We start from the raw sequence: 13,303 nt of genomic DNA, 5'->3' as shown, positions 1-13,303 counted from the left end.
GCACATAAACCGCCAGGGCAGAACAAAGAGCAGAGCGACAATGGCAGAGGCCACAAAAGTTATCCGCTGGGCGGAAAGACATACAAGCGCTCTGTCAGCTATCTTCATTCCAGCAGTGGACAACTGGGAAGCAGACTTCCTCAGCAGACACAATCTCCATCCAGGAGAGTGGGGTCTTCATCAAGAGGTCTTTGCAAAAGTGACAAGTCGTTGGGGAATTCCTCAAATAGACATGATGGCGTCTCGCCTCAACAAGAAACTTCACAGATATTGTTCCAGGTCGAGAGACCCTCAAACAATAGCAGTGGACGCCCTAGTGACACCATGGGTATTTCAGCCGGTGTATGTGTTCCCTCCGCTTCCACTCATTCCAAAGGTGCTACGGATCATAAGAAGAACAAAGGTTCAGGCGATCCTCATTGTTCCGGACTGGCCAAGGAGGGCTTGGTATCCAGATCTTCAGGAATTACTCATAGGAGATCCCTGGCCTCTTCCTCTACGAGAGGATCTGTTACAGCAGGGGCCGTGCATATATCAAGACTTACCGAGGCTACGTTTGACGGCTTGGCGGTTGAACGCCAGATCCTAGCCCGAAAGGGTATTCCCAGTGAAGTCATTGCCACACTACTTCAGACTAGAAAAGGAGTGACGGTGAAACATTACCACCGTATTTGGAGAAAATGTGTGTCTTGGTGTGAATCCAAGAAGGCTCCTACAGAAGAATTTCAGTTAGGACGTTTTCTCCGTTTTCTGCAAGCAGGTGTGGATGCGGGCCTAAAGTTGGGCTCCATTAAAGTGCAAATTTCAGCCTTATCGATTTTCTTCCAAAAACAATTGGCCTCCCTTCCAGAAGTTCAGACTTTTGTGAAAGGCGTGTTGCACATCCAACCTTCCTTTGTGCCCCCTGTGGCACCGTGGGATCTTAACGTGGTGTTGCAATTCCTTCAATCTCATTGGTTTGAACCTTTACAAAAAGTGGAGTTGAAATTCCTCACTTGGAAAGTGGCCATGCTGTTGGCCTTGGCATCCGCCAGGTGGGTGTCTGAATTGGTGGCCGTATCTCACAAGAGCCCTTATTTGATCTTCCATGAAGATAGAGCAGAATTGAGGACTCGTCAGCGGTTTCTGCCGAAAGTGGTTTCATCGTTCCACTTGAACCAGCCTATTGTGGTGCCAGTGGCTACTAAAGCCTTGCTGGAATCGAAGCTTCTTGCTGTAGTAAGAGCTTTGAACATTTATGTTGCCAGAACGGCTCAGTTTAGGAAAACAGAAGCTCTGTTTGTCCAGTATTCTCACAATAAAATTGGAGCTCCTGCTTCCAAGCAGACTATTGCGCGCTGGATCTGTCATACGATTCAGCAGGCTCATTCTACGGCTGAATTGCCGTTACCGAAATCGGTGAAGGCCCATTCTACCAGAAAGGTGGGCTCGTCCTGGGCGGCTGCCCGGGGGGGTCTATGCATTACAACTTTGCCGAGCGGCTACTTGGTCGGGTTCAAACACCTTTTGCGAAGTTCTACAAGTTTGATACCCTGGCTGATGAGGACCTCCTGTTTGGTCAATCGGTGCTGCAGAGTCATCCGCACTCTCCCGCCCATTCTAGAGCTTTGGTATAAACCCCATGGTTCTTGAAGTGTCCCCAGCATCCTCTAGGACGTATGAGAAAATAGGATTTTAATACCTACCGGTAAATCCTTTTCTCTTAGTACGTAGAGGATGCTGGGCGCCCGTCCCAGTGCGTACTGTATCTGCAGTTATTAGTTATAGTTACACACATGTTGTCTTACGTTTGTGGTCAGCCTGTTGCTGATGTTGTTCATGCCATTGACTTGCGTTGTTAAATGCCATGTTGTACGGCGTGCTTGAGGTGTGAGCTGGTATGTGTCTCACCTTAGTTTAACAATAAATCCTTTTCCTCGAAATGTCCGTCTCCCTGGGCACAGTTCCTATAACTGGAGTCTGGAGGAGGGGCATAGAGGGAGGAGCCAGTTCACACCCCTTTGAAAGTCTTAAAGTGCCCATGTCTCCTGCGGATCCCGTCTATACCCCATGGTTCTTGAAGTGTCCCCAGCATCCTCTACGGACTAAGAGAAAAGGATTTACCGGTAGGTATTAAAATCCTATTTTCTGTGCCTGAATCACAATTTATTACATTTTTTTGGCCCGGTAAAAGGCTATTTAATTGTGACGCCTCTTTCCGCGCCATGGGGATTTGTGTTGCCAATTACTTGCAGGGTAAACCCCACGGCTAATTGGATACCCTTATTCTGTTTGGTGAATTTAGAAGATTGGAAATAAAATGGTGAATGTGGCATGTGCCAGAGGTTGGACACCCTCTCAGTCAGCAAGTGGCGACTCCAGGTTTGGCAGACATCCTGGCTACCAGAAATTTCTTGTAACCAGCTTGCAGCCAGTGCATGCTCTCTCTAGGAAGTTTCTCCCACTCCTCTGGCTCAGAGAGATTCTTAGGTCATCTTCCAGGGACTTTAAGTTTTGTAATATAGAAGACTGGGGGCGGAAGACCTTTCCAGAGCATTATTTTTTTATCATTCCTGTGAGTATTTCACAGATGTTTTTTTTTTTTTTTAAGGTGTGACTTGGATCGTTGTCCTGCCGAAATAGCCAAGCCTTTTTGAGCTGCCACTCAGCACCAAAGCATATGATATCGGCTCCTATGCCTAACATTCGGCGAGGTCTTCTCTACAAATCTGTTTTTCGGAAAACATTTATTTTTTATTTTTATGCTAATATGGCCAAAACATTTTCGTTTTCTTAATTCTCAACAATTTTTGCACCACGAAGTTTCTGGCTTAACTAAGTATTGCTTTGTATGTTTAGGCTGTTACGTTCACTTCAGAGGATGTAGGAAAGCTTTCCTTCTGGTCACTCTGTGCTTATCCATGCATGGCCACAGATTTATTTAGTACCTCAGTCAAGTTGATTTAACCATCTGTGCTGAGCTTTGTATATACGTAAAACCTGGACCATTGGGGGTGCCTTTCTGGCCTAAACCTTTCTGCAGATCTGTGCAGTAATCGGGGCTTCTGGTTTGCACATCTGACCAATTTCCTACCGAGTCTTTATGGGATTTGCAAAGCGTGCCTTGATGTCGGTAGTTAATCTTGATGTTTGACAATGAAAATCCGAAACTGGAAAAGTTAAAACTACCATTTCACTTTTTAGCCTTCACTATGAATTATTTTTGTGCATACCTTTCCTTTCTTCCATCAGTTGCTTGCAGGAGCCCCTTGCTCTTTAGTTTTTGAGAACATCCTAAGACGTTTGTAGGACCAGCATACTTGTCTCGGATTCTGTATACTTAGCATAATTTAAGGCTTAACATGTCTGTCCAGTTTTGAGGCTTTTAAAACCTTAGTCAAAACCACAGAAAAGGGAGTTTGTACATCGGTATTACTTCTTTTCGCGGTGGTTCAGTGCGGTTTGCCCAGAGGTTCTGTGTTCTATACAACTGTATATAGATTAGAGATGTGCAGGTTTGTACTTACTCGATTTATTAATGCCAGATTTGCTCAAGTTTGAATTTGTCCGATTTTCCTTATTGGGGATCCAAAACATGTGACAGCCGGATAGCCAATAAGATTGTTTTGAGAACTGGCTAAATCTGAATCTGCACATCTGATATACTGTAGATACAGGTTGAGTATCCCTTATCCAAAATGCTTGGGACCAGAGGTATTTCTCTGACGTCCTAGTGGATGCTGGGGACTCCGTAAGGACCATGGGGAATAGCGGCTCCGCAGGAGACTGGGCACATCTAAAGAAAGATTTAGGACTATCTGGTGTGCACTGGCTCCTCTCCCTATGACCCTCCCCCAGACCTCAGTTAGATTTCTGTGCCCGGCCGAGCTGGATGCACACTAGGGGCTCTCCTGAGCTCCTAGAAAGAAAGTATAGTTTAGGTTTTTTATTTTACAGTGGGACCTGCTGGCAACAGGCTCACTGCAACGAGGGACTAAGGGGAGAAGAAGCGAACCTACCTAACTGGTGGTAGCTTGGGCTTCTTAGGCTACTGGACACCATTAGCTCCAGAGGGATCGCACACAGGACCCGACCTCGTCGTCCGGTCCGGGAGCCGCGCCGCCGTCCCCCTTACAGAGCCAGAAGCAAGAAGTGCCCGGAAAATCGGCGGCTGAAGACTTCTGTCTTCTCCAAGGTAGCGCACAGCACTGCAGCTGTGCGCCGTTGCTCCTCATGCACACCACACACTCCGGTCACTGCTGGGGGGGGGGCGCCCTGAGCAGCAATATTAACACCTTGGCTGGCAAAACTGACACCATATATAGCCCTAGAGGTTATATAGGTGTAAATTACCCCTGCCAGATTTACACAAACAGCGGGAGAAAGCCCGCCGAAAAAGGGGCGGAGCCATCTCCCTCAGCACACTGGCGCCATTTTCCCTCACAGCTCCGCTGGAAGGATCGCTCCCTGGCTCTCCCCTGCAGTCCTGCACTACAGAAAGGGTAAAAAAGAGAGGGGGGGCAATAAATTTAGGCGCAGTATATATAATACAAGCAGCTATAGGGGAAAACACTCTGTATAGTGATATCCCTCTGTTATATAGCGCTCTGGTGTGTGCTGGCATACTCTCCCTCTGTCTCCCCAAAGGGCTTTGTGGGGTCCTGTCCTCTGTCAGAGCATTCCCTGTGTGTGTGCTGTGTGTCGTTACTGCTGTATCGACATGTATGATGAGGATAATGATGTGGAGGCAGAGCAAATGCCTGTGAATGTGATGTCACCCCCTGCGGGGTCGACGCCTGTGTGGATGGACTTATGGAAGGAATTACGTGACAGTGTCAGCTCCTTACATAAAAGGTTTGACGACATAGGACAGCCGGCTACTCGGCTTGTGCCTGTCCAAGCGTCTCAAATGTCATCAGGGGCTCTAAAACGCCCGCTACCTCAGATGGCAGACACAGATGTTGACACGGATACCGACTCCAGTGTCGACGACGAGACTAGTGTACCTTCCAATAGGACCACCCGTTACATGATTGAGGCAATGAAAAATGTATTACACATTTATGATAGTACCCCAGGTACCACAAAAAAGGTTATTATGTTTGGTGAGAAAAAACTACCAGTAGTTTTTCCTGCATCTGAGGAATTAAATGAGGTGTGTGAGGAAGCGTGGACTTCCCCCGATAAGAAATTGATAATTTCTAAACGGTTATTGGCAGCGTACCCTTTCCCGCCAGAGGATAGGTCACGTTGGGAAATACCCCCTAGGGTAGATAAAGCGCTTACGTTTATCAAAAAAGGTGGCACTACCGTCTCCGGATACGGCCGCCCTGAAGGAACCTGCTGATAGAAAGCAGGAGACTACCCTTAAAGCTATATATACACACAAGGGCATTATATTGCGACCAGCGATTGCATCGGCATGGATGTGCAGTGCTGCTGCTGCTGCGTGGTCAGATTCCCTGTCGGATAATATTGATACTCTGGATAGGGACAATATTTTGCTGACAATAGAGCATATAAAAGACGCTGTCTTATACATGCGTGATGCACAGAGGGATATTTGCCGGCTGGCATCAAAAATAAGCGCAATGTCCATTGCCGCCAGAAGGGGGTTATGGACTCGGCAGTGGTCAGGTGATGTCGATTCAAAAAGGCACATGGAAGTTTTGCCTTATAGGGGGGTGGAACTGTTTGGGGATGGTCTTTCAGACCTCGTTTCCACAGCTACGGCTGGGAAATCGACATTTTTGCCACAGGCTACCCCACAGCAAAAGAAAGCACCGTATTATCAAGTACAGTCCTTTCGGCCCCATAAACAAAACTGCAGCATACAGCCAGTTCCCAAGAGCAGAAGTCCTCCCCCGCGTCCGGTAAGTCCACAGCATGACGCTGGGGCTACAGAGGCGGACCCGGGGACGGTAGGGGCCCGTCTCAGAAATTTCAGCGCACAGTGGGCTCTCTCACAGGTGGATCCCTGGATCCTTCAAGTAGTATCTCAGGGGTACAGACTGGAATTCGAGACGTCTCCCCCCCGCCGTTTCCTAAAATCTGCCTTGCCAGCAACTCCCTCTGCCAGGGAGGCAGTGTTGGTGGCTATCCAAAAACTATATTCACAGCAAGTGATTGTCAAGGTACCCCTCCTTCAACAAGGAAAGGGTTACTATTCCACAATGTTTGTGGTACCGAAACCGGACGGTTCGGTGAGACCCATATTAAATTTAAAATCCTTGAACACTTATATCAAAAGATTCAAGTTCAAGATGGAATCGCTCAGGGCGGTTATTGCGAGCCTGGATGAGGGGAATTACATGGTCTCCCTGGACATCAAGGATGCCTACCTGCATGTCCCCATTTACCCTCCTCACCAGGAGTACCTCAGGTTTGTGGTACAGGACTGTCACTATCCGTTCCAGACGCTGCCGTTTGGGTTATCCACGGCACCGAGGGTCTTTACCAAGGTAATGGCCGAAATGATGATACTCCTTCGGAAGAAGGGGGTTTTAATTATCCCGTACTTGGACGATCTCCTGATAAAGGCGAGGTCCAAGGAACCGTTGTTAGTGGGGGTAGCACTTTCTCGGGAAGTGCTGCAGCAGCACGGCTGGATTCTCAATATCCCAAAGTCACAGCTGGTCCCGACGACACGTCTTCTGTTCCTGTGAATGATTCTGGACACAGACCAGAAAAAAGTGTTTCTTCCAGTGGAAAAAGCAGAGGAGTTGTCATCTATAGTCAGAAACCTCCTAAAACCGGGACAGGTGTCGGTACATCAATGCACGCGAGTCCTGGGAAAAATGGTAGCTTCGTACGAAGCAATTCCATTCGGAAGGTTCCACGCAAGGATTTTCCAGTGGGACCTGTTGGACAAATGGTCCGGGTCGCATCTCCAGATGCAGCAGCGGATAACCCTGTCGGCAAGGACCAGGGTGTCACTACTGTGGTGGCTGCAGAGGGCTCATCTCCTAGAGTGCCGCAGATTCGGAATACAGGACTGGGTCCTGGTGACCACGGATGCCAGCCTTCGGGGCTGGGGAGCGGTCACACGAGGAAGAAATTTCCAGGGACTGTGGTCAAATCAGGAGATTTCACTTCACATAAATATTCTGGAGCTAAGAGCCATTTACAATGCCCTAAGCCAAGCAAGACCCCTGCTTCAAAACCAGCCGGTACTGATCCAATCAGACAACATCACGGCGGTCGCCCATGTAAACAGACAGGGCGGCACAAGAAGCAGGAGGGCAATGGCAGAAGCCACAAGGATTCTCCGATGGGCGGAAAATCACGTGTTAGCACTGTCAGCAGTGTTCATTCCGGGAGTGGACAACTGGGAAGCAGACTTCCTCAGCAGGCACGACCTCCACCCGGGAGAATGGGGACTTCATCCAGAAGTCTTCCAAATGCTGGTAAACCGTTGGGAAAGACCACAGGTGGACATGATGGCGTCCCGCCTCAACAAAAAGCTAAAAAGATATTGCGCCAGGTCAAGGGACCCTCAGGCGATCGCTGTGGACGCTCTGGTAACACCGTGGGTGTACCAGTCGGTTTATGTGTTTCCTCCTCTGCCTCTCATTCCCAAGGTACTGAGAATAATACGAAGGGGAGGAGTGAGAACTATACTCGTGGTTCCGGATTGGCCAAGAAGGGCTTGGTACCCGGAACTTCAAGAGATGCGTTCAGAGGACCCATGGCCTCTACCGCTAAGGCGGGACCTGCTGCAGCAGGGGCACCGCGGCTGCGTTTGACGGCATGGCGGTTGAACACCGGATCCTGAAGGAAAAAGGCATTCTGGAGGAAGTCATCCCTACCCTGATCAAAGCCAGGAAGGATGTCACTGCAAAACATTATCACCGCATTTGGCGGAAATATGTTGCTTGGTGTGAGGCCAGGAAGGCCCCAACGGAGGAATTTCAACTGGGTCGATTCCTGCATTTCCTGCAAGCAGGGGTGACGTTGGGCCTCAAATTGGGGTCCATTAAGGTCCAGATTTCGGCTCTGTCGATTTTCTTCCAGAAAGAACTGGCTTCACTGCCTGAAGTTCAGACATTTGTCAAAGGAGTTCTGCATATTCAGCCTCCTTTTGTGCCCCCAGTGGCACCTTGGGATCTCAATGTGGTTTTGGAGTTCCTGAAATCACATTGGTTTGAGCCACTTAAAACCGTGGATTTGAAATATCTCACGTGGAAAGTGGTCATGCTGTTGGCCCTGGCTTCGGCCAGGCGTGTATCAGAATTGGCGGCTTTGTCTTGTAAAAGCCCTTATCTGATTTTCCATATGGATAGGGCAGAGTTGAGGACTCGTCCTCAGTTTCTCCCAAAGGTGGTATCAGCTTTTCACTTGAACCAACCTATTGTGGTGCCTGCGGCTACTAGGGACTTGGAGGATTCCAAGTTACTGGACGTAGTCAGGGCCCTGAAAATTTACGTTTCCAGGACGGCTAGAGTCAGGAAAACTGACTCGCTGTTTATCCTGTATGCACCCAACAAGCTGGGTGCTCCTGCTTCTAAGCAGACTATTGCGCGCTGGATTTGTAGCACTATTCAGCTTGCGCATTCTGCGGTAGGACTACCGCAGCCTAAATCTGTAAAAGCCCATTCTACAAGGAAGGTGGGCTCATCTTGGGCGGCTGCCCGAGGGGTCTCGGCACTGCAACTTTGCCGAGCGGCTACTTGGTCCGGGTCTAACACTTTTGCTAAGTTTTACAAATTTGACACCCAGGCTGAGGAGGACCTTGAGTTTGCTCATTCGGTGCTGCAGAGTCATCCGCACTCTCCCCCCCGTTTGGGAGCTTCGGTATAATCCCCATGGTCCTTACGGAGTCCCCAGCATCCACTAGGACGTCAGAGAAAATAAGAATTTACTCACCGGTAATTCTATTTCTCGTAGTCCGTAGTGGATGCTGGGCGCCCATCCCAAGTGCGGATTGTCTGCAATACTTGTAAATAGTTATTGTTAACTAATCGGGTTATTGTTGGGAGCCATCTGTTCAGAGGCTCCATTGTTATCATACTGTTAACTGGGTTTATTATCACGAGTTGTACGGTGTGATTGGTGTGGCTGGTATGAGTCTTACCCGGGATTCAAAATCATTCCTTATTGTGTCAGCTCTTCCGGGCACAGTATCTTAACTGAGGTCTGGAGGAGGGTCATAGGGGGATGAGCCAGTGCACACCAGATAGTCCTAAATCTTTCTTTAGATGTGCCCAGTCTCCTGCGGAGCCGCTATTCCCCATGGTCCTTACGGAGTCCCCAGCATCCACTGCGGACTACGAGAAATAGAATTACCGGTGAGTAAATTCTTATTTTTGGATATCTGATTTTTCCGTATTTTGGAAAAATTGCATACCATAATGAGATATCATGGTGATGGGACATAAATCGAAGCACCGAATGCATTTATGTGTCATATACACCTTATACACACAGCCTGAAGGACATTTAATACAATATTTTAAATAACTTTGTGTATTAAACAAAGTTTGTGTACATTCAGCCATCAAAAAACAAAGGTTTCACTATCTCACTGTCACTCAAAAAAGTCCGTAATTCGGAATATTCTGTATTTCGGAATATTTGGATATGGGATACTCAACCTGTATAGATGTGAGTCTCTTTTTTTTTTTTTTTTTTTTTTTTAAACCAGATAGATTCCCTGCATACATATGTATTCTTTACATTTCCACTCTGTATATCCCCAGCCTTGCTTTCCTGCATGGGACTGCTAGGGTACTGTAAAACAGGTTTTGCATTCTATATATTTTTTTTCTTCATTTCTTGTAACATCTATTCTAGTTCCTTACAGCAGTCTGAATTCCCTGCCTAATTAGTGGCTGTTTTTCTGTGCGTTAAACCTTTTAACGTCGCTGAATATTTTTCAAATGTCCAACACGGGGCAGAGTGACCTTTTATATAGATAATTGGATTTCCTGAAGTAGCGCTATCAGAATGTTGTGTAAATCGCACTCTGCCAACAGATAACATGTTATCTCTGTCCTCTTTCAGAAACTGTCCTTTTAAAGCTTTTTGTGGTTTTCTGCTCTATCTTTTGGGATTGTGTCCTACAAGAGCTCTCCACCCAGCAGTAAATAAGTTTATGTAGGGTGATGATATGTTACAGATTTTAGATCCTTTTTTTCTTGCTCTCAGGAAAATAAAACGGAATCTGTACCTAGTATCTAAGCAGTTTATGGCTGGTTTGACAGGTGCAGAAGGAATCGCAGACCTCTGATCCAAAGATAACCGTAATGACTGGCTGGGTAACAGTGCCTTGATCATCGATTTGAGGCAGGAATGTAGAAGATGCAGGTTATAGTGGTCTTTATCCAGACTGTTACATATGCTATGCCAGGCTATTTTGGTCCTATGGAGTGGCGAATCTCCGAAGGGATCCATGGACTTTCACCTCCTCTTGCAAGGAAACAGCCTCTATTGCTACCTAGATCTTTTCTACCCTTAATGTATCCAATTATGGAGTTGATCAAGATGACCTATTATGTGATGACTGCCAGTGTGTGGTAGTGATGGTCCCACAATCTCATGACACACCAAGGCACGTAGATATATATATATATATAGCTCAGGAAAAAAAACGGTCTGAAAAGGCATCTTATTTGGCATTTGGTATGGGATGCCAGCGGCCAGGGTCCTGGACCCTAGAATGCCAGCGGGGGGAAGGGGGGGGGGGGAGTAAGCCCAACAAAGCCCCTTGTGGGGTTGCTGCGCTCGTCACAGGTTCTATTCCTACTCTGTGGATGTCGTGGACACCCACGAGTGGGAATAGCTCCTGTTAGCCTGGACTGCGGCTGGTGGCATTGTCAGTGGTCACAATTTCGGTGTCTGTATCCTGACTGCCAGAATCCCAACTGCCTGCAATGTAACTACATCCCCTTATTTGGGCCTTTTGGAGTATGTAACGGAAGGATTAAGAAACGGCCATAACACGTGATTACTTACATCCAACATAAACCAGGCTTCTGAGCAGGACATAGGTGAAGGCTCCCCTTTGTCCCATTTTGCAAACATCTGGGCCTGCTTACAGACTAAGGGTAAGAAAGGGGGAAATGTTATATCTTTAGAGGTCTTCCAGTTTCCAGTGGTACAGGTTTTATTTTTGCTTGGTGTCTATTGTGGTGGTTGGATTTTCAAGCTTTAAAAGGAGTGTAGCGTCATTTGAATGTAGCGTCATGATACTACTTTGATTTCGCCATTCTTGTTGGTAACCGCAGGATACCCCATCTATAAGGGAACCAAATATCCATGGTGACTACTAAATTCAGTAGAGATAAGTATGGTGGCTCTAGAGAGGTGCAGGCCCTGCAAAATGTCACTTTCTCGGGTCACCATGATTTGTGTCATCTAAGGATGCGTCTTGCCTGGCAGAAATGCCTCCTAAGGAGAATGGTTTGCCAGGCTGATAGGCTTTGGTATTCTGTGAACCAATCAGTTGCCAGACCAAGATCAGGGAGAATATGCTTTGCACATGCTCGCCTAGGTTTTCCACCGGGATAACCTCTTGTAGGGCGTTTAAGCCTGATATTCTTTCTTCTGGAGCCATCCTGCAATTTTATCTTGGGTGCTTTGCAGCTCCATGTACTCTGCTATTGGAGGAGGCAAACATTGCGAACTTGAACTCTAAAGCTGGGTACACACTGGAGTGACGGGGATTTGATTCTAACAACCTAACGAATCCTCGTCAGCCCTGATTGCCCGTACACACTGGAGCGACTTCATGTTTTATCCTTCATTACCATACTGCAGAACGCTAGCAATATCGTCAGTTTTTATGTGCAGCACATCAAACCTGACTATGTCGCTAACGACCATAGGCACCCGCATATTGGGCATAAACACTGCCTAATATGCACTGAATTGAACTATATGCAGTCTGATGTTGTGGATCGGAAAGACCCATCTCTGTGTGTACCCAGCTTAAGTGTTCTGTCCTGTCTGTGGAGCTCTTCTAGCGAGTTAGAGATAACCTCATTAATACCGTCATTGGGTGAACTGAGGGGAGCTTGCACGGACTGGAGGGTAAGCATTGCTTCTGGAGCATGGATCGATTCGAGAGTACTCACTCCGGTTTCACTTGCAGGAGGACAGTGCCTCTCTGGCAGGGCAGAGACCCCCGTGGGAGTACCAGCTTGGAAATGTTTTGAGTGAATGGCTCTCTGCTGAAAGAACGGGGAGACCAGGTCGGCTCTCTTCTTATTCTTCTGAGGTGACATTGGCGCTCGGTTATTGATAAGTTGTCTTAATGCGTTGTTTGGTGTGTAGCCACAAATTAGGTAATGAGATTGAGGTTTAAGCTCTGGGGGAAAATTAGTGCACATGCATTCTAGAGCGTGTCAGGCCCTGACATCATAACGTAGCATTTCATACCACAATGACCACCATTCTCAAAATACGAGAATAGAGCCTGCTTGCGTAAATGTTCCTTGTTATGCAACTAGTTGGTGCCTTATGGTGTGGGTGGGCAAGGGGGGGTTTCAACCCTTAGGGGGGGTATTCAGTTAAGTGCAGATTTTTTGACTGGTCAAAAAACCGGCACTAATTCAACACGGGGTATTCAATTGCGGGCATTTTTTTTAAAATCCATTTTCACCCATGCCACTTAATTTTTTTGTTTGTTTCTCCGTAGAATCGGACTATTGCGACAAAAACTGCCAAAAGTCGTGTATCAGCAGGGAATTTGCAGATACAAGTGGTTTTTGCCAGTGCCGGATTTTTCCACCAGTTGAAAAAACTGCACGGGCATTGAATCGTTAGTGCTGTTTTTAGGTTGAATTTACATTCTAATTGAATACCCCCCTTAGTCTGAACTGCTGACTGCCTTTCTCCGACACTACATATGGACGTCATTTTCATACCTAGGAGTGCTTGCCATCTGCTCACATTAAAGCCTAAGTGTTTCCCTTTACAAAAAATCTAAGGTTGCATCATCTAATGTTTGCACCCCATTATCAGCAATATATAACTAGACACGTATTGCACAGAGATAACCAAACGCAGTTATCCATGTTTTGCAGATTGATCCCTCAAATCCCAGCTCTGTTTCTCTTTAAAGAGTCAATCCAAATTATGAAGGGGGACGAGTTGCGGTTGCAACGGCGTAAAAACATTGTCACGGCAATTCGCCCACCTAGTTGCCCGATCTCTACTGGGCTCGCAGATTTTTGTGCGCATCCCTATTACAGCCGCACTTACTCGCACTGCAAATTATCTCACCGATAATTTTATTGGCCTCTATAGGTTTATTGCATTTGCATTACAATTGCTAACGAATTCATGGACGCTAAAACCAAACACATGGCATGTGACTCACAGG

The 13,303-nt window shown here is 47.1% G+C and overlaps 1 protein-coding gene across 3 annotated transcripts in view; it reads left to right on the top strand.

The window, feature by feature from the left end:
* Positions 1-13,303, top strand: part of RBM45 (RNA binding motif protein 45) — a 124,026-nt gene that overhangs the window by 62,888 nt on the left and 47,835 nt on the right. For 2 of the 3 annotated variants that reach the window (XM_063933385.1, XM_063933386.1), the window contains exon 8: positions 12,071-12,196. The exons of the other annotated variant lie outside the window; for it this stretch is intronic. In XM_063933385.1, the coding sequence (XP_063789455.1) occupies positions 12,071-12,196 (126 nt within the window). The remainder of the gene's footprint in view (positions 1-12,070; positions 12,197-13,303) is intronic. 3 annotated transcript variants of the gene reach the window in all.

This window comes from Pseudophryne corroboree, chromosome 7 (genome assembly GCF_028390025.1).
Source record: "Pseudophryne corroboree isolate aPseCor3 chromosome 7, aPseCor3.hap2, whole genome shotgun sequence".
In the NCBI taxonomy this organism is placed as follows: domain Eukaryota; kingdom Metazoa; phylum Chordata; class Amphibia; order Anura; family Myobatrachidae; genus Pseudophryne; species Pseudophryne corroboree.
The sequence above is the reverse complement of the archived record's forward strand: the minus strand, read 5'-3'. Positions and strand labels throughout refer to the sequence as shown.